The 22,209-nt window shown below is 32.6% G+C and overlaps 3 protein-coding genes across 3 annotated transcripts; 1 reads left to right on the top strand and 2 right to left on the bottom strand.

Moving 5' to 3' along the window:
- The first annotated feature begins 478 nt into the window (after window positions 1-478).
- Window positions 479-2,539, top strand: LOC114388244 (heat stress transcription factor A-4a-like). Its single transcript, XM_028348638.1, has 2 exons — window positions 479-1,274; window positions 1,404-2,539. Exons 1-2 carry the CDS (start codon window positions 1,056-1,058, stop codon window positions 2,361-2,363), a joined length of 1,179 nt encoding a protein of 392 aa, XP_028204439.1. The 5' UTR covers window positions 479-1,055; the 3' UTR covers window positions 2,364-2,539.
- A 6,506-nt stretch (window positions 2,540-9,045) lies between these two features.
- Window positions 9,046-16,666, bottom strand: LOC114388106 (transcription repressor OFP5-like). Its single transcript, XM_028348439.1, has 2 exons — window positions 16,568-16,666; window positions 9,046-10,169 (listed from the first exon to the last, which is right to left on the bottom strand). The coding sequence occupies exons 1-2, from the start codon at window positions 16,664-16,666 to the stop codon at window positions 9,126-9,128; spliced, it is 1,143 nt and encodes a 380-aa protein (XP_028204240.1). The 3' UTR covers window positions 9,046-9,125.
- A 2,373-nt stretch (window positions 16,667-19,039) lies between these two features.
- Window positions 19,040-21,867, bottom strand: LOC114387827 (U-box domain-containing protein 17-like). The gene has a single exon (XM_028348030.1). It carries the CDS (start codon window positions 21,413-21,415, stop codon window positions 19,265-19,267), a length of 2,151 nt encoding a protein of 716 aa, XP_028203831.1. The 5' UTR covers window positions 21,416-21,867; the 3' UTR covers window positions 19,040-19,264.
- Between the last annotated feature and the right edge of the window lie 342 nt (window positions 21,868-22,209).

The raw sequence follows: 22,209 nt of genomic DNA, 5'->3' as shown, positions 1-22,209 counted from the left end.
ATAAAAAGAAATATTAAATATATTTGTTTTTAATATAATAAATATTAATATTTTTATTTTTAAACTAATGATTCAGGGACACTCATTATATCGTACACATTCATGAACTTCCAATCCATGTACGAGGTCACAGCAACTAAATTTCTGTGCTCGATGAGTCAAAGACACTTGGAATTTTCTTTTAATATTTTTTTTATTTTTGGGTAATTTATATCATCTTTTTCTTTTGTTTTTATTTTCAGATAAAATCAACCAGAATAGATAATGTTGAAAAAGAGAAACAAATCAAAGAAGAAAATTCAAAATTGTCTACCTTGTAGCCTCGAAGGATCCAAACATATTTGGAAGCACTAAATAGCTAAAAGATCTCTTTTTCCCTGCACCTTCTCATCAATCTCCTTCAAAATGGTAATTTACCTTATTTTATTGTATTTCTAGTTTTTTATTAAAAAAACTAGTAATTAAATATTCATTTATTATTTACTTGACCTGCAAGTTCTTTTTCCTTTTTAAAACTTTATGAAATTAGATATTCCATTTTCTCTGGAAAAAAAAAACCAATTCATTAATACTGTCGAAAAACATGGTCAGAATTTGAGCTTTTGGCAACTATGGACAGAGATATGAACTTTCCATATTTGGAGGAGAAGCAATCCCTTTTGTGTTTCGCTGTTTCCATTTTCAGCTTTTTTCTTGTGTTTGAGCATTTGAATCTGGACAAAGGTTTCACCTTTGGGTGAGTGATTCAACACCAGCTATAGCTGGGGGAGTGAAGGTAAGGTTGTGAGCATTAATTTGCTTGAAGGAGGGTTTGTGAATTGAATTGGTAAAAAGGGTCTCTGTTTTATGGGAATTATTAATTGGTGTTTACTGGGATTAATGAAACCTAGATAGAAAGGAAAAGGGGGAAGAACAAGGGAGTCTATTTTTTATATAAATATGTATATTGTTTTGTAGTGGTTAAATTTGTGAAAAGGTAAAAGGTTTTTTTCTTTCTTTCTGGGTATACTAAAGGGCTTTTGAGAGTTCACTTTGCTGTGAGATTTGTGTTTTTGATGATGGAGGAAGCTCAGGGCAATTCTAGTTCCCTGCCACCTTTCCTCACCAAGACTTATGAGATGGTGGATGATCCTTCCACTAATTCTATTGTTTCATGGAGTGCCACCAATAGGAGTTTCATTGTTTGGAACCCACCAGAGTTTTCAAGGGATTTGTTACCCAAATACTTTAAGCACAACAACTTTTCCAGTTTCATCAGGCAGCTCAACACTTATGTAAGCAAATTCAATCTTCTTCATATTTATGGATTTGATAACTTGTTTTTTTCTTCTTTGTTTTGTTTTCTTGTTTTCACATGAATGGTTTGATTGCTTGAACTATGCCATGGTTTTCTGTTTGATCAGGGCTTTAGAAAGATTGATCCTGAACAATGGGAATTTGCAAATGATGATTTTGTAAGAGGCCAGCCACATCTTTTGAAGAATATCCATAGGCGCAAACCTGTTCATAGCCATTCTTTGCAGAATATCCAGGGTCAAGGGTCTTCTTTGCTGACTGAATCCGAAAGGCGGAGTTTTAAAGATGAGATAGAGAAGCTTAAACATGAAAAAGAAAGACTTCTTCGGGAGTTAGAGAGGCATGAACAGGAGTGGAAAATGTACGAGGTACAATTACAACACTCCAATGATTGTTTGGAAAAGTTGGAAAAGAAGCAAGAAAGTTTGGTTTCTTCTGTTTCTCAAGTGTTGCAGAAACCTGGGATAGCCTTGAATCTCTTACTGCTGACAGAAAACATGGATAGAAAAAGGAGGTTGCCAAGAAGTGGTCTCTTTAGTGATGACGCTGGCATTGAAGATCATATGGAAACTTCCCCAGTATTACCAAGGGAAAATGCAGATGGTTCCTCTATTTTCTCATCGAGCACAGAGCGATTGGATCTGCTCGAGTCATCCATGACGTTTTGGGAGGATATTACACATGATGTTGGTGACATCTTTGTTCAAAGTCATTTAAACCTGGATTTTGATGCATCTACAAGTTGTGCAGATAGTCCAGCTATATCTTGTGTGCAACTAGAAGTTGAAGATCAGCCTAAGTCACCTGGAATCAACATGAATTCTGAGCCATCTGTAGTTGCTGTTCCTGATCTTGATGCATCAAAAGAACAACCAGTGGGAAAAGCCCCTGTGACTACTGGTGTTAATGACATATTCTGGGAACGATTCTTGACAGAGAATCCTGGTTCATCTGAAATGCAGGAAGCACAGTCTGAAAGAAAGGATTCTGATGGCAGAAGTAATGCCAAATTTTGGTGGAACATTAGGAATGTAAATAACCCTCCAGAACAGATGGGGCATTCTTAGTCAAGCACAGCAAACTTAGTTGCAATTGATTATTACTTTTAGCTTGTGATACTCCTCACTTTTCATGTAATAAATGTAGGTATGCATGGTTTTGGCTCTGCTATATATACATATACCATATTTTTGGTTAAATGATTGCCTCCTCTATAGAATTTAGTCAATTCTTATACTGCTCACTCTCTTATAGTTCTACCGTGCCAAAACCTGTGCTGTAGTGTGGTTCATTTTTCTACACTTTTCTCCCTATTGACCATTCTTTATGTTGCTTTGCCATATAATAGAAACCAACTGCATATACCATCTGTTGCTGTCTCCTGCAGGGTGGTACCCAATATTGACATTTAAAAGGGGTCTATAATGGGATTTTGTTAAATCATGTAATGGATGACATTATCTGTAAATAGATAAGTTAGAAAAGAATGCATACCCTTTTACCCCATATTGTACTACTTGTGAAGAAGTAATTGTAGTAAGTACCTCTTGTCTTGTTTGGGATTAAGGTTGAAGAGTGGTAGTTCTTGTCCCTTGCTTTCACTATGAACACAAATATTTTTTGAGATTGTTTAGGGCTATGTTGCCCCACTAATTAGGATGGAGAGAGCTGTTGCATATTGAATTTATGAGATTTAAATGATACCAGGCTTAAGAGTATCACATTTAAAAACAGATTACTGGAAATTGATATTTTATGTATTGGGAACAAGAAGATATCGTGAGTAGATACTTTTAGCTCTAATATCATCATTCAATGATTTTCACAGGTCTTCTGATTAATGAATTTAGAGTCTCGAGTTGAGAGTATTTAAACAATAGATAACTAGAAAACTCGGATTTTTCATATTAGGAAATACAAGATAAAATGATTTATGATTGTGAGTGTATAATTCTAGTTCGATTTTCCTCATTCAACTATTTTCACAGGGTTTTACATCTTTCTGTCAATCTCACTATATTATTATATTACACAAAAACTACATTAGTGCAAGGCTGAACAGTGACCACATATAAGTACAAGTTGCAAGAAAAGAAATTCTAGATAGAATGAGGGGGATGACCTACTATGATGTGAAATTAACTTCTAGATTTATAGTCTACATTACATTCTTTGTACTTGTGTTTCTAAATTGGGTTGGAATTCTTAGAAAATGCTGATTGCTAGTTGTAGCTTAAACTTCGATGAGATTGGCTAGGGAAACATTCACATACATTGATAAGCAAAATTTCAATTGACAGAAGTAATGCTTTGCTTAGTTGAAGCTGTTTAAAGCAAATTAAATCTGCATTTGCATGTATAAGGAGGAACGTGGAAGATTATTGCTTCATGCACATTGAGACACACGCACACACACCAGAGACTATGGATATTTTATTTTTTACATATGAAAGAGGGGGAATTGTTAACTGATAGGTCAGGGATGTAAGGGACTTGTGATCTATTTCTGGTTATGTATAGTGTATGTATCTATCAACTTTCTTTCTTTAAATAATTTTTTTATCCATAATATTTTAATTTTTTTACTGAATCTGGAGAACTTGTCAGCCATTCCTTTCTATGTTCAAATTGTCCATTTTAATAATTTTCTCTCCGCTTTTCTTTGATTATTGCTATTGTTGATTTCCCTGGAGTTCTGGTTATTCAAGTTTGGATTTGACTATTACATGTTTAGATTTGCTTATTTTAGGGGCTCGGTTTATTTTGGTCATGAAGCTTTCTGCTCAACCATGTGATGGCATGATGTGCACCTAATTTCTTAGTGGAGTCCTTATATTACTCTTGGCTGCTGCATCTAGCAGTTTATCTTTATTTTTATTTCAAATTAGGTTTATAGAAAGTAGAAGAATAGGAGTATGGTAGAAATAATAAAAGAAATTTCAATTTATGTTGCAGACTTGTGAATTTAAGTTGCTGATTAACTGGAAAACGTGCAATTTATATTTGATTTATACTTGACATATCGCAGGCATGTGTATTTAAAAGAAATTCTCTGACCAATATCTCATTGATATCACAGGACACTTTTTAATATTGATTAAAATCCAAGTTAAATTTGCTGATTCTATTAGATAATTGGTTAAGTTATCGGTTCAGACAACTCATGATACTGATGGAGTGAAAATTCAATCGATCGAACCAGTTTAAAATTGGCCAAAATTTTGGCAATAAGAAATTGGTTTAAAATGTTTTTGCTTTTATGAATATCTTTTTATTTATTTGAAAAATCTTTTGAGAGAAATAGTTACATAGAAAAAGTTAATGTATAGATTGATATTTACTCTTTCATTATTGATTTTTTATTTTATTTTGTAAGACATGTTTGCTTTCTATGTTAATTTAAAAGTTTGTTTATTTTTTGTTATATGATTATATCAGTTTATTATTTAATATATCATATAGTATTAAAAATAATTTACCAATTCGATGATGATACATCTTATGAATTTAGTGAGATTTTCTAAACATTGCTTACAGAGTTCAAAGAACTTCCAACATATTTTCAGCAGTTTTGTAACGATCTATTTAATAATGTGTTCAGCCTTTGTCTTCACGTGTTATGTTTTTATTAGGGTAGGGTTATATTCTAAAAAATACACAAAACTTGTCGCTTTCAAATGCCTGCAGCAAAATACCAAGGCTGTGATGAAATCATGATAAGTGATTTGAAGATGCAGTTGCCCAGCAATTGGACATTTAAATAATTTTGTTCGTCAATTTTCTTTTTTACGATTTTTTTTCCAGTTCCTCGAGCCCCAAAATGCAAAACAAAAGTTAAACAAAAAAGTTCATTGCAATTGAAAATTTCATCAACTTTTAGTTATTTTTTCATAACCGCCGATTTAACATTTGACATTCGATTAATGTACTATAAATTAACCCAAATAAAATTATTATAAACAACAAATTTTTATTTCAAATTATCTCGGTTGCACTTTTAAAAATTCAACGGCAGCTTTCCGTGCTTGGTGAAATTAAAGCGTTAAATCTTTCTTTTACATAAAAAAAAACTTCTTGTATAAAAAAATAATATCAAATCAGTGAAATAATCATTAGTAAAATGTTTTTGCTTGCAACTTGTGAACAATATACAAAAAGCAGAAGTTGCTCACAAGTCACAAGTTGTTATCCACTTCACTTTCACAAACCCACTGAAAATGAAACTGAATGGGGGTAGTGGACGAGACCCAGTCAAAGGCAAAACAAAACCGTAGACTTTGACCAAAGTGGAAGATCGCACCCATCGCATGGCCAAATCATTGTGCTCGTAACTATGATAAGTAAATATACAATTTGTTTGTGAAAGTGAAAAATGTGTTTGATTTAATCCCTATATACAATGTTATGGAATATGCAAAATTTATTACAATTTTTTTCCTTTATTGACAATGGTTAAGATTTTAATACTTTATAATGAAATGGTTAGACTCACATATTAATTGAACTTATGAAGTGTTAAATGTCCATGAGCAACCACATGTATATATAAAAAAAAAAGCAAAGTTTTATTACGAATTAGATCTTCTACTGCTGTAGTAATTAAGATTGTTTAATATAGTAATTAAATTGATATTTATGTTAACTTAACACATAGAGAGTTGAATATCGTACGGAATATACACATACGTAAACATAAACAGAAAAATGAAAAAGAATAATCATTAAAATATAAGTATGAAATAAAATCTGAGAAATAAAAAAATTAAATATAAATGAGGAGAAAACCTATAAATTAAAATCTTAATATTTTGAATTAAATCATGGTGTCAAATTTATTTATATGATTATTCTTATAACAAAATATAAAAGAAACAATCATGCAATTATGAAATATTAATATTTAAAATATAAATGATTTTTTATTTGATGATCATCATGATTATCAATTATTAGGTAGACTTATAAGTCAAAGTATAAAGTCTTCCAAAACTAAGTTAGATGTATTTCATGCAACTTAATTTAGGAAATTGATAACTTTTTATCTATATGCCTAAATCTGGTCTGCCTCATGGTGCTTAAACTAAACTTTTTATTTATTTATTTAAAGAATAAAGGTGACACATATTGAATTCTAGACCACTTGGCCATAGTAAAAGCTTTTATACCATGTTAAATAAATATGGATTATCTGTAACTCAAGTCCAAGAGTTAGTCTAGAGAAGAGGGTTAGCCAAACTTTATTAAGAATATTTTGCCTGTATTTCTAATAAACATGGATCATATTAACTCGACTAATCTTATTCATATGTATGTTGCATGTCATCCATTGTTAAAACTTTAATTGCTTTGAAATTCGAATCTTTCAAAAATATGATGTTAAGTCAAGAGTCAAATAGGGTATCTTTTTTGTATTATTTATTCTTTTATATGAGGTAGTTAGTCAAATTTTAAATCATACCTTACAGCTAAAAGTTTTACCTTTATTGACGAGGATCATTTTTATTTTTTAATGATTTTGAGTTGTGTTTTATTTAAGCCTTTTGAAATTGAAAGTAGTTTGAAAGTAAGATAATTAATATTTTACGTTATTATTATGGAAGAGATTATTACTTTTCTAGTTTTTCTTCATTTATGTCTTCTGATGGTATTTTATATCAAATTTTCCCTATTTTTTTTAACTTTTTGATAAGTCCTTATTATTATTACTTTTTAATGTTCACATCCGTCTAGGATTGCTTTAATGTTGTATACATCATTTAATGTTTTATGTATGCAGTTAATGTGCCAAACTCAACTATTTGATAAAAAAAATCTTAAACCATCGATAAAAAGAGACTCATTTATAGTAAGTTTATCATGTTTAAAGACTAAATATAATTCACTAGGATGAACTTAATGGTATAGAGTTTGAGTTGTATACATGAGAATATAGGTTTGAGCCTCATTATCGTTACCGAAAAAAGACCATATAAGTCATTCCATATATTTATTCTTATGCATACTAAACAAATACATATTTCTACTTTAAATCTTTTTTGCTTTAACATTTTTTTATTATCAAAATATTTCTTTATATAATCATTTTAAACTAAGATTGCATATTATAATATTTTCAAAGTAAATATTTCAGTGACTGATTTAGTTTAGATTTGATTGTGTTAGGAGAAAAAAAAAACTAGAGTAACAAGGAATCACAGTTTCAGAAACTAACTTAATTTGTCATTTACTAAGGCTATAAATTATAAGGTAAAGGCTAATCACTATTTTAAGGGTATTAGTTAAACAAAGTAGAAATATTTTTATTGGAAGACGAAAAAATGTTATCTATTTTTTTATATATTTTTTTATGATTTACCTAATAAATATTTTCTTTTTTTAATTTTTTAATCAATATTTTAAGAACATTGATTAACCAGATCCAAATTATAAAAGGGTTCATGAAAACAGTGCTAAACAGAAAGCTTTAATGATTCAGAAATTGGTTGGCTTCAATAGTGGATCTAGCTAGCATAGACTCATGCCATAAGTTGAGAGAATGTCAAGGAGTTAGCTCTATTCATTTCTGCTATTTTTATGTATATATCAAAGCTTTAACTCAAAATATCAAGTTGCTGAGAAAAAAGCCTGCTGAAGCATGGTTCAAGCAGATAGCATTAAAGGGAAATGAAGCTTAATTGCTTCTGCTTTTCAACAGTTATCCCAAGTACCATATTCAGGCATTGTAACTTGTATCCGCAAGTGAATTGGATGCAGAATCTAGTTGTACTTAACCAAATTGTGTATTGGGGCACCAATAGCTCCCAATTTCTTCACATTGTTTTTTTCCCCCCTCGAATTGTAGTTTTCCCTTTTTCTCTTACTTACATATATATTGTAGTTTTTGATAATGGTCATATGTAATACTTTTTTTTTCATATTGTATCATTTATTTATCTCAAAATATTAATTCAACATATCAGGTGACACTTACAACTGTACACATTGTCACATAGGGAGCATTGGTGAACTGTGAAAAAGAAACGTTGTTTGACATATGGATAGAGGCTTCACTGATGCACTGAGTGCCTCCAAAGGAGCGCACATACTACTTTATTTAAGCAGATAAATTTATGCAATGTTGAGATAAAGGGTAGACATAGAAAGGGGAGAGGAAGAAAGCTTCTTCATCTTTTTTTTTCTTCTTCTTATTTTTGGTTGAGACTGGAGAAGTGAAGAAATGGGAGGAATAGTCCACTTGGTAGCCCTGACAGTTCACGTTTTCTTGGCCCCATATGAGGTTAAAAAATTTACTCGTCTAAAAGTTTATATGTAAATTTAGTATTTATACTCTTCGCATTTTTTTCCTTTACTCATTGCTCTTACAAAAACAACAATAAATATCATTTCATTTCATCTCTTTTCCTTGCTTTCCCTTCTTTCTTCCCGAAAAGCCATACATGATGTGCATAGCAGTGTGTGCGTTAACTCTTGTTAGCTAATATTGTCATTTGGGTTCCTAATGTAACACCTACTTCCAAAAACAATGCTACCAAATGCGGATTGAATATAATGCTGAGCCAAACATTTGGCAGATTATTAATCATGATTTGATTGTGATTGTTTGTCAACAATTGCACCATGCTTCCAAATACTAACAAGAGTTCTTTGTGCATGTTATGTACATATCCATGCACATTGCACAATGAAGAAAGAACTCCTATTAATAGTTATTTGGAAGCATGGAGAGAATATTGAGTTCCAAGAAAAACTAAAGCATGGCAAGAACAACATATATATGCTTTTAGAACGAATATACGTTGGGTTCAAGTCTGTCAACTGGACACAGGTTTTTATTCATAGTAACTCCATTGCATGTTTAGTTTAATACCTAAACCACCTTGGCTCATGTCAGACCATACCTGCCGGAACACTTTGATGATGAGATCATGATACTCATCTGCATTCAAAGTCAGATAACATGCCAAAAGATCTTCCATTTCTTCTGGCCTGCTAATCCGATTCTCCGTGATCATCTCAGTCATTGAATCACTGAAATCTTGCTTTGGATCCAATGAAGACTTAATCATAGCAAAGCTTTCTAATCCCGATGTTTCTGTTTCCTCTACAATTTCCTCCCTTTCTTTCTTCATCTTTAGTTTTGCTTTCTTCATGTCTTCTAGAGCCTTTATTTTGCAGATTTCAACCTTGGAAACCATTCTTGGAGAATGTATTTTGACCCTAGAGCTTGGCTTTTGTTTCCTCCTCTTAAGTTCTCTGCTGGGAGGAAGATGATGTGGTTGCTTCTGCCTGTTAGTCTTTACCTTCAACTCCTCAGATTGTTTCAAGTTCTGCCTCTCAGAACTCATTTTCTTGTGAGATGGCCTCTCAGTTTTCTCAATCTCTTCTATAATATTTCCAAGTATAGAATTCTTTGAAACTGCTGAAGAGGAAAAAGCATGTGTACTTGGGGTGCAAATTGTTCTAGGTGATTCAGATTGCAACACATCTTTTTCCACTATTTTACTGGATCCAAACTCAACTTCCTCTACTTCTCTTCCTAATGTCAAGAGTTGCTCTTGAAAAACTTTCTTTGCTTTCCTCTCAAATCTCCTCCTTAAGTTTTCATATTCCTTTTCTCTATTGTACTCATCCTTCTCCTTTGAAACCTTCCCATCATTCAGCAACTTCCTTTCTTCTCCAAGACCAATATTATCCTTCTCCTTTAACTTGAGTGTGCCTTCTCTCTTTCCATGTTTCTTAGCATCCCTTCTAACACCAAGGCAACTTGAGGTTGAGGAGGGAATGACATCATCACCAATATCTTCATTCTTCTTATCCTCATAACTCTCTTCATTAAATGGTTGTCTACAGAAATCACCATACTCACAAGAATACTATGGTGAACCACTCTGCTTGGCCTTGTGCTTCATTTTTCCAGCAGCAGGCTCTGAGTTGATTCTCATGTGTTTCAACTTGGACAACCAAGAGAAAGGAGATGCATGAGAAATGAAAGAAGAGCTAGAAGAAGAAGAAGAAGATGCTGAAGAGTGTTTTCTTCCTACCCACTTCATCATTTGCTTTTTAGGCAAGGTGATTATCCTCCTTTTGATTTGGTTAAGGTTTTTACTATAGTTTGTAGAAGATAGAAATAAAATAGAAAGGAAAAAAACTCAAAGTGGAAGATAATGTTTCGTAGTGGCATAACTCGTGAGGCATAGTAGTGGGACGGTTGGGTTGTTAAACAGGAACGTGGGTTTCCTACTGTTTTCTTCTGCAGTCTTTCAAAAGACACAACAACCCAAAACCTGTGACCATTTACCCACTTTTGGTGCTTTTTAGTTTGTACTTGCAAAAAGTTATGTGCCAATGAGGGGGGGCCTGTTTTAAGGTCAAAGGAGTGAGTAATGGTTACATATTAACAATTTATTGCCATTGATTAAAGAAGAGGTTAGAGGAGAAAGAAATGTTACACTCTTACTTTACACACTTTTAAATATAATGTTTTATTAATTAAAATTTATTAAAAATAATAAAATCGTATATCTCACAAATTTTTATTTTGTGGATTAGTTGAAAAATTCATGTCTCAATCTTTATTTAAAAAAAATAGTTAAAAAAAATAATAACAGTTTTTTTAGAGAAAAAAAATTGTATATCTCACTTCTTATCGTAGTACCCCTTTAATTTTGATGTTATTGGCTGGAATATGAATAGGATTATTGAAATTTTAATTTTATTTATATATTTTGTATTTTTTAAAACATTTTTTTATGAAGTAAAAGCAAAATCATTTAAGCCTACTTTTTCATATATCACATACAATACATAAAAGTATGGTAAAAATAATATAAAATCAAAATTCAAACATTTTTAATTTTATTTACATAAAATAAATATCATATGTAATTGTGATGCCTTAATTTGATTGGAAATTTTATTCTAATATTATCTTTCATCTTTAAATATAAAACTCTTTCCATTAATTCACATCTATTCAGAAATTTAGTTAAATAGAAAATCACTATTATAATACTTCAAGGAAGAAAATAAAATTAAGTCTAACCTCGCCATGAGTTAAGAGTCTTTTAATTAAGGATGAAGGTTAATATTTTATCCATTCCCATACATTTTTGTTTATGAACTTCATTGTATATCACATTTATCGTGAGGATAATGGTTGTGCAGATAAATTGGTCTCTCACGATACTACTTTAGATACTTTTGGTTGGTGGGATTTCATCCCTTCCATCATTACAATTCCTTTTGTACATGATAGACAAACTCTTCCCTATTACAGGTTTAGATATTTCGCTCCTCTCTCCCATGGGTTTGGTTTCATGTCTCCTATGGTTTTTTTGTATGATTTTCTTTATTCCTTAATTAATATATGGATTCATCTGTGCAACTTTTTGCTAATGGTTGATGGGGTGTCAACCTGGTTGGAATGGTAGCAACCATTTAACTAGTTGTGTAGGCTATTTTGCTTGAAAAAGAGAGAGAGAGAGAGAGAAGAAAGGAACAAAATTTCAAATCTTTCTTATTGCTGATTGAATGTCTCAATATTTGCTAAAAAGACTTTTAATTAAGGCCGAAAGTGAATCTTATTTCATTAGCATATATTCTTGTGTAAAATGACGACAAACATGAAGAACGGTGTGGCAGTATGAAGGAGCAAAATTGTAAATATTTATTATTGTTTATTGAATTTCTTGTTGTTAGCTTTTTTTTTTTTGGTGATTTCTTGTTGTTAGCTAAAACATTTAAATTAAGTGAACACTAGGGCTAAAACTTTAATCTAAAATCTTAAAATTTAAATTTATGAGTTTTATTTTTATTTACATAATGTTCAATCTTTTTATTTTTATTTGATGTTATCTCACACTTATTCTCTAACATTAATATATGATTGATGGTTCTAATTTCACACCCCGCTGTTCGGAAGGTCAAAATTATGCTCGTGAAATCACTGTTATTTCAGCTAAGGTTCTTACTACTTGCTCATTAAGTTAACTATTGGCTTCAAATGCATTGAATGGTGTGATAATGGCAATGAGTTGGAATTGCTAAATTTCAACCAATGTTGAAATAGATGGATAATCATCACTTACCACAGTTATGCCTTGCTTTGAAATTTTCTTCCCTTGATCATAAAACTATTTATTAAAAGCAGCTTTTAGCTAGTAAATGCAGAATCCGATCCTTTAAAGAGAAGCACCAAATTAGAGGTTCGTTAGAAGAGCCCTCACAAAGGAACATTCATTTTTAGCTAAATACAAAACATTTAGTATTCATGAGTATATCTAGATCCTGAAAGTGTATTTAGCACTTTAAGAAAAACTAACCGAAGTGTTTGATGTGTGCCAAAAAGTAAGGAAACTGGAGAAGTGGTCAAATTGGAAATATTGTTCTTTCCTTTTTATGCATACTACTTTTTTATGAAACGATATGCATGTAACCACAGGCGGATCCGGAAACTTATTAAAGGTTTAAAAAAATCTTCCTTTGAATTTGTAATTGTTTAAAACTAACATTTATTATTTTTACACATAAAATCGAAATATTTTTTAAAATGATAATAATCTTAACAGTACGTTATCGTAAAAACAACAAATACATAGTTTTACACAACTAATTTTATAATAACTAATCTTAATGATTATTATTATAATAACAATAATTAATTTTATATAATTTTACATTTATTAAATTATATATATATATATATATATATATATATATATATATATATATATATATATATATATATATATATATATATATATATATATATACACACACACATGAGAAGTGTGATGGAAGAGGAACTTGAGGCAGGAATCAGTGCCCTGTCTGCCCTGTCAATATCATCAGAAAAATCCGATTATCTTTCATGCAGCTGCTGATTCTACATGTTTTGCAATAATTGGTCACTGTAATGAAAAACTTTTGGACTCCCAGCCCAACTAAATGAACGAGAAAGAAACGCTCAAATTTTCCACATTTCAAAATTTGTCTATTTTTTCTTCTTGTGATATTATACAGTCATGTTTTAAGGAAAATAAGGATCCATCCGTTGATATGAATTTGACAAAGGTGTTAAAGAGCCCCGTCATATTTGAGAGGAAATTTGCAGCAGCATAAATAAGACGTTACTTTAAAGTAAAACACTTGGAGATCGTAATGCTTACGTCACCTTCATGTTGAGCAACAAAAAGCATTTATAAGAAAGTGCGGGCTCAATTCAACAATACTAGTCATGATTTTTCATAGACTAATAATACATGAACACCCAATGTATTAATTGACACATAAAGAGAAAAATAAAAAGAATGAAAAAATGTTTATTAGGTGTTTAAAAAATATAAATATTTATATATCACCACTCTTTTCATACTCGTTGGCAAATGATTCCTGCCTGAGGGGTCTTCATTTTTTCACTAATGGTAAAACGTAGGAACTTGTTACAAGAGAGAGAGAAATAATTCACTTTTTCTAACATATTCTTTATTATTGACTAAAATTTATTATAAGTCACAAAATTGTGTTTGCCTGACTTTTTATTTAATAAACTTCACTCATTATTTTGTATTTTTGTAATGATTTTAACTAATAGGAGAGTTTGATACATTCTTTAGAGAAAAAAAAGAGTATAATAGAAAGTGTATGTTTAAGAGTGTAGTTTGAAAAAACAAACATTTTTTTAATTTTGCTGCAGCCAAGTATATTCGAGCTGTAGGTGGTCCATGAACAACAAAGCTTGGCCCTAGAGAAATCAAGTAAAGGAATCAGTGCAATAAGTTTCGAGAAGAAAGAAAGCCCAATAAGCAAAGGCTATCAATTACTTTCACATTATGGTGTCTTCGTGGGCCTATGATAAGCTCTTTTCAATATGTACAATGTATATACAGATTAAACTTGTGAACATGACCATTATTGCTTCAAGATGACATCAATTGTACTCAAACGTGACTATGGTCTATAAAGAGACACAGTACAAGCCCATCTCCGCAATGCAAATTGACAATTAATCCTCCTATGTTTAATTTAATATTTCTGGAACAGATTTGTAGGCTTCTGACACTTGTCATTATTTGTTATGCAACAGAAAAACTGCCCTTTACCAATATAGTATGGTTGGCATATATCCATGTGATTAGGAGTTCAACCTTCAGTGTGTATGAAAAAAATCTATTAAGAGAAGTAAGTTCCTAAAATAAATTTTCCTAACTCAACGGATATTTGTCCGTGACTTTCGATCAGGAATATTACCATGGACAACCAAAAAATTTCTCTTTCTTGAATTACCCTCCGTCCACAGAAACAGAATAAAGAAGAAGAAAACAAACTACTAGGTGGTTCGGGAATCTGATGATCATGCTCAAGAGTCAAGACTATGAATATGGACATATTGGTATCCAAGTGACCACAAACTGTGATAGAAGCTTGTCTACCATAAAAAAATGTGATTGAGCCCACGACGCCAAGTCACCAAATTATCTAACTGTGCTTAATAATATAACTCCTTGTAGGAGGCTGACATTCCACCAGATTTAACTGTCGAAATTAAAATATACTATTAAGGAGGTACTATTATAAGCTTAGAAATTTGTATTGACCGCTCCAAATTCCTTAGCTCTCAGTTCATATTTTTTTGGGTTATACAGTTCATCATTTATTTGCTGAAGAATTGCTTCATGGATTGTGTTTTGGGAAACAAATATGGCCTCATATCCCCTCTGATGGTTCCATTTCAGTAAACATATTTTTGTCCGTGTATAGTGGAGTTAATGTTCTTTTAGTCTTTTACATATTGTCCTAGTCATAGATTCTTATTCCATTATTGAAGAACTGATTATTGTTCTTGCTTTTGAAAGCAAAATATAAGCTCTCATTTGCAACTGGGTGATTCCATTCTAGAGTACTTATTTGCCTCATATACTGCACAATCAAATTATACATTTTCTTTTTCTAGATTAATATAAATTAACTGAAGTCCCTAAGTCCTTAATCTCAGATTTGCCCAAACAACAAACTTGACATTTTTTTATATATTAATAATTTTATTCTCAATAAATCCTTTAATTTGTTTGTAACCGTTCATCTGAGTTTAACATTAATTATATTTACCCCATTATTCCTAATTCCTTTTTATTAGGAAGAGTAAGCCTATTTCCTTTCCCTTTACACATGGAACAATAAAATTTTGCAATGGAAACTAGGGATGGAATAGCATTCCTTGCTCATGGCAACAAATTAGTTTAGTGAGAAATGAGGATTTTTTTTTCCTTTTTAACACACATTAATAGCCATTATTTTTAAAAAAATTACACTTACTTCTTCTATTTTTGTATACAGACCACATATCAATACCCTTTAAAACTACAAAGCAAGAGAAATATAAAAGAAGTGTGCTTAATTTTTCAATAAAAAATGTAAATATTACTAATACTAACTTTATGGGAACTTAGTCTTATTATCTTGTTTGTTTTATCTTACTAAAATTTCATAAATTATACGGTGTAATAAATTATGATATAATAAATAAGATATATACAAAGTTGAGAAAAAAGTATTTTGAGAAATTCAAAATTAACTAATTGCCCATGATGACCAAATATAACTAAATGAAAACCACACATAACTCTAGACATCTGATTAAGAACTATACCAAAAAAAAGAGGGGAATACATTATACTATATGTGTCAATGTTATCATGACTATAAATTTTGAAGATTGCGTAATTTGGGAATTTAAAAAAGAAATCCAGAAGAGGAGAGATTTTTATATAAGGCAAGTTATATCATCATAATTCACACATCGTTCTAGTAGTAAATTTTGTATGTCGCCTAAAAAAAAGTAAATTTTGTATGAAGTGATAGTAAATTTACTACCACCTCAAACAGAACCTTAGATAATTATGCTATATGTTTGCATGATGATAATCGCATGAAGTTTTATGTTCAAATTATGGCAATTTGCCTTAAATTCTGATGATACTTTACTACCACTTCATACAAAATTCACGTTAGAATTTATCTCTTCTTGTTTGATATTTATCCCTACCTTTCTTTGATAAACTCTAACAAAACTCGATTTTCATGAGCAAAAGATGACCCATTGTTGGGACATAAGACGCTCCACTCGACCTGCTTCTTGGTCGGACAAAATGATGGAGCAACGAATTAGAACTAATAGCTGAGAATCATTAATAAAGCAATTGGAAATTAATAATACAGTGTTATTGTCACCATTAACAACCCGTCTTTCTCCAACTACAACATATTACTCAACCTTAACCACCACCATGTCTCTCTGATTATAAGTTTCTGGCGGAATCTCCAATTGTTTTTCATTTGTGTCCCCTGTGCCTCCACTTTCTTTGTCTTTCATTTAGTCTTGAATATTAAATACTCGTCTCGTGAAGCCATATCTCACCTTACCTCACCCGTACAATAAAATTTATCTCGTGAATACTACTATGCTCATAATGGAATTATCTAAGCAATTAGATGTGTATGTATGATATTATAGGTTCAAACTTCATTAATGTTATTGTACACAATTTTTTTTTTAAAATGAGATGTATATATGTCTGTTTAATTCATACCCACAAGTTTAAGAGAATTTGTTTTAAAGTTAGATAAAATAATTTTCATAATAGTCATTTTAAACTATTAAAATATATTTAAATTAATTTTTATTATAAATTTTAAATTAAAACGTGTCTACAGATATTTAGATTTTAATAGAATATGTCTGTTCTTAGTCAAGCACTTAGAAAAGCCACAGTCAAGTGTGGCTCCAATTACTTCCCAAAAAAGCGATGGTAGAAGCAAACAAGCTACCCCAGAAAGGATTTATAAGAAATTTTGAATCACAAAATTAAGATTTATCTTGTAAATATTTAAGATAAAACATAAGGCACGTAAAAAGAAGATATAATACAGGGGATTCAGAACAATGGGAACCTAATCATATCAAATAATTAGATATAAGTAATTAATATATTGGAATTAAAGTTAAATTATTTGAATAATATTTGAATTTAATTATTAATAAAAATAATTTTTATTCAAGTTTTACTTATCTCTCACGTATAAATTAAAATTATTACCAATTCATTAGTTGGAAATAAATTAACCTTACAAACAAATCGTTGAACACCATATTCTCCATGCGAAAAATTCAATTCTATTTAACACCTTTTCTTCTTCTTTGGCTAATCAATCTTTTTATTTATTTATTTATTTTGATCGAAAATATAGAGCAGAAACATTAGAATTTGTTTACTTTGAAAAAATATCTTTTATTTTAGTTTCTTTTTTTCTTTTAATTAAAAAATTCCTATCTAAATTTTATTTTATTTTCTGTTCTCCAAAAATTATATAAAATAATACAATTATTATTTCCTATATGAAATTATGAATAAAAAATCGTTTCTTATACAAAAAATTTAAAGAAAATAAAATAAAATAAATTGTCAAATTTTGGTATTGAAAATGAAAAATTATATATATATATATATATATATATATTCACATGTATCCTCAAATTAAACACTAATGGTCTGTTTTGTTGGATGAAAGGAAAATAAGAAGAAAAAAAGTTTAAAATTTGAATTGGGAAAAAATCAAATTAAAATTTTTATTTATAAAAGTCAACTTTTTTTCATCTTTTCTTCAACCAAAACAAAAAAAATAAAATGGTAAGTCATGTTTTATTTTCTCAATTTTGTTTCCTCTCACTTTCTCTCCAACCAAATTCACCATAAGTATATATACTTTCTTAACAGGATTTGAATCTCAATGAGAGACTAATCTCTTGTATTATACCTGTTACTGTTGATAAAATATATTTATTTTTCAAATGAAACATGTGATCAACTTATAAATACAGTGGTGATGTGCACCCACGGAAAAAATCTGATTGGAGGAAACTTGGTTGGGTCATCAGCGTCATGATTATGGGAAGGAAGAATAAGTGATGAGTCTGATGACTATCCTGCACCACTCAAAGGGGCCAATTACTTTAATTTCGAGAATAATATCCCTCTTTGAAATATCTACCTCCTAACCTCTTTTCAGGATCTTCATAAAATTACTCGAAGAATTTTCTCCCTCGTACCTTTCCACGATACAAATGCACACCCCAACTGAATGCTTTCTCATACACACTCGAGGCACGGAGCATCTCATCTGTGTGATCTACCTTCGTTTAACTTTATGCCAATAAAAAGTGTATCAATGCCATCGTGGACAAAAGAATAGAGCATTCAACCATATAGTCTAGTTCAGATTCTTCTAGGAACAGATTTAGTGGACTGTGCTAACTATAGAATTTAAGAATCACGTTTGATTTGAGGCATTCTCACACAATATCCAGCTAGACGCAACTCAATCTGAAAACACCCATTTTGTTGACTGAGGACTGGAGAACAAATTGAATTTATGAAAACACGTTTTATTAAATTATAACATAAAAAAATATTGTAAATGTTCACACTATGGTCCAATTCAATACTCACAAATCACTAGGCTGGTCCAACCACTAGACTTTTGGAGACAAAAAAAAAATGAACACAACTAGTGTATGAAATTCATAGATTGTTTATGAATTTGTGGTATTAAAAAGTGATAATGTGACACACAAACATGTCCCCAATTACATATGATATGATTGCGTATGTGCGTGGTTTATTGTCCCTATGGCCATGATCGATTATGAATAAGTAGAAAAAATGGGAGTGGGGGCACGAAACAAATATGATTCCAGAAATGGTCTCTTTTTCATGAGCAATCTCTATTCTTACATCATTTGACTCATTACATATGTGTTGAGGCTAAATGCTCAACAACACTCGTGGATCTCTTAGAATACATGATGATTTTGCTATAATTTCTTATGGCTTTAAATTTCAATGAAAGAATCTGTAAAGACTTACAAGTTACAACAAAAATTGGGAACTTAGTAAATACTGGAGTATTACCACTATAATACAGAAATGGACATTGGTACTGAAACATCACCGGCAAAGCTGGTATCCCTAGTTGTAGTTGAATTGCCAGCAAACGCATAGCCTATACCTAATCCACCATAATGTACAGATGCATGCTCACATCTCTGAAAAACTCTTGCAAGTGAAGCTGCTTTTCTTCTTGCGCGTTTTGTCCCTGTGAAAAGAAGGGTTTGAAGTAATCCGGCCAAAGCTGGTGCCTTCACAACTCTTTCTGTTGCAGCTGCGCCTCCACTCCGGCACAACTCAAGCAACGCTGCAACCACATTCTCTTTACCTCTCGGTGTTCCACAACGCATCATCCCAATTAGTCCAGCCACTGCTGATTCCTCATTCACCACTGCTTTGGCCCCAATTGGCTGCCGAACGATCAAGGCCAGCGCACCTGCTGCTTCTTCTGCAACTCCTTCATTTCCCAAAGCACCAACAAGAGCTGTAACTGCCCCAGCCTCGATCATTCTAACACAATTCTCTGTGTGTGTGGAAAGATTGAACAAGGCTGTCACGGCATCCTTCTTGCCTCTTGGAGTCCCCTCTTGCAACAGCCCTGCTAGGGCCTCAACCGCTCCTATCTCACCTGCAATTATTTTCTTATAGTCATGGACGGCCGATAGACTGAACAACGTTGCAGCAGCATTTTCCTTTGCCTCTGTGGTGTGTCCAAATCTCAACACGTCAACAATTGATCCAAGACACCCTTCCTCGTCCATAATCCTACTTTTGTTCTTGTCAAAAATGGACAAATTGAGCAGCGCAGTCACAGAATTCTCCTGAGCAACCGCATTGGGTGATGAAAGTAAATTCCGAAGATACGGAATCGCCCCAGCTTCTGCAATGAAGGCACGATTTTCCTTTCCAGTTTTTGCGAGCAACCGAATCTCCCTAGCAGCCACAGTCTTCCCAGCTTGAGACCCACCAGCGAGCTGTTGAATGAGAAGTGTTGCTGTGGCTCTGTTGGCTTCAAGGGCAGCTTTGGAGGGACAGGCCGATGGGAAAGCTTCACCCATCGCATCCGTGACCTCTGGTGGCTCAAGAGGAACTCCATGTGCAGTACACCACTGCACAATCAAATTCCTCAGAGCCCGGTTCAGAACAAGGCGAGTGTGAGCAAGTATTTGACCCGTTTTGGGGCAAGTAGTATGCCCTTCTTCCATCCACCTCGAAATTGAACTCCTATCATAGGTTTGACCAGTGGAAATAATTACAGGGTCTCTCATCAAATCCAACGAAATTGGACAGCAGAAGTCCTTAGGAACAGTCAAAAACGTTTCAGCTATTTCCTGAGTAATCAACCTCCTCTTAGGCTTCTTGTGACTTCCCCTCTCAAAACCAAGCTCATCCTCCTCAAAACCAAAGAGCAAAAACCTGCAATATCTAGTCATAGCCACCAACCCATTAAGCACAGATATAGTAGGCTCAATGTCACCCTCATGATTAACAATCTGCTCCTCCAAGCCCTCAATTTCAGACCTACAGCTAGCCGCATCAACAATCTGCAACTTCTCAACATAGAAAGATCTCAATTCAGCAGAATCAGGAAGCCTTCCATTCTCAAACTCATCAAGAAAGGAGAAAAACCGAACCCTGAGAGCATCATCCTTCATGTCTATAAAAAGCTTAGCCCTTCTAGATTGTTTCTGCAAGAGCTCAACCTGTTCCCTAACATCCTTACTCAACAAAACATCCTTAACAGGAAAAACATCCATAATGGTCGAAATCTCCTGGTTCAAATCATGGAAGTGAGCAGATATGGAATGGTTCTGAAGCAAGAGCCACAACTTACTCGATTGGGCGCAGTAATCGAGGAGAATCTTGGAGCGGTAGAGCAAGAGGTAGAGCTCCTTGAGACAAAGCACCGCCGTGGGTGGAAGACACGAAGAACGCGAATCAGAATCACGCAAATACTCCAAAAGCAACTGAAAAACTTCAACTTTTCGGATCAGAGACCGCGAGTTCTTGCGCTGGAAGAAGAAACAACGCTTCGAAAAACAAGACACAATCTCGTTGGCAACGGAGATGAGGGTCTGAACCAACGCAACGGCGCTTAAGTCAACGGGGGCCAGAAACGCTTCCAACGTCGGCGACCTTCTCCGCCGGAGCGACGAGAAAATTGCCCCTGAAGCCATTCAAGAAATTCTAGGGTTTCCGCGTTGGAACTCCACTTGGGGGATTTAATATGTTGTTATCTTCGATACCCAAATAATAATAATAATAACCCAGAAGTTTTTAAGGGAAAAGATAAGAACTTGCGGAAGTTTTAGATCTGGGGTGGGAGAGAAGAAATTTTCCGAGAAAATGATTCTGGGAAACGCAAGAGAGAAAGAAAGACTATGAAACAGTTGTTGTTGAAGGTGGTGTTGGGTGAGGGGGTTTGAATGTTCAAAGGGTTAAGAAGAAACGATGAGGATGGAGAAATAAAAAATGGGCCGAATCCGCGTACGAGTACAAGAAGGAAAAGAAAGAGGGACTGAATTTCCTACGACTTTGTGTTGTTTTTTTTTTTTTTTTCTAATTTTCAATCCCGTAGGAGGTTCGATGCAGCCTGCGTGACAATGACTTTCCTAGGTTTGACGGATTGATCATGCAGATTCTGGTCCATTCGTTTTATTTATTTGTATTTATTTTGGGGTTAGGTTTGGTTTCCCCTTGCTTTGCTGCGTGCGTGGCAGGGAAAGTGTAAAGCAAAGGGTTAAAGATAGATGGGTTAGGCTTGTCAACCGAAAAAAGAAGGGTTCAGCTTTTGTGGGAAATTACAATTTTGGTGTTCTTGGAATGGCTTGAGGGAGATGTTATTAGTTGTTACATTTTTTCAGATGAGGCTTAAATGGTAATAGATGGGGAAGTTGGGACTCTTTGCTGGCTCTGTCTTGTGTGTTGTTTTGGTTTTGACTTTGTGAGTGAAATAGTGTTTGAGGTACAC

Source organism: Glycine soja, chromosome 15, assembly GCF_004193775.1.
Source record: "Glycine soja cultivar W05 chromosome 15, ASM419377v2, whole genome shotgun sequence".
In the NCBI taxonomy this organism is placed as follows: domain Eukaryota; kingdom Viridiplantae; phylum Streptophyta; class Magnoliopsida; order Fabales; family Fabaceae; genus Glycine; species Glycine soja.
The sequence above is the reverse complement of the archived record's forward strand: the minus strand, read 5'-3'. Positions and strand labels throughout refer to the sequence as shown.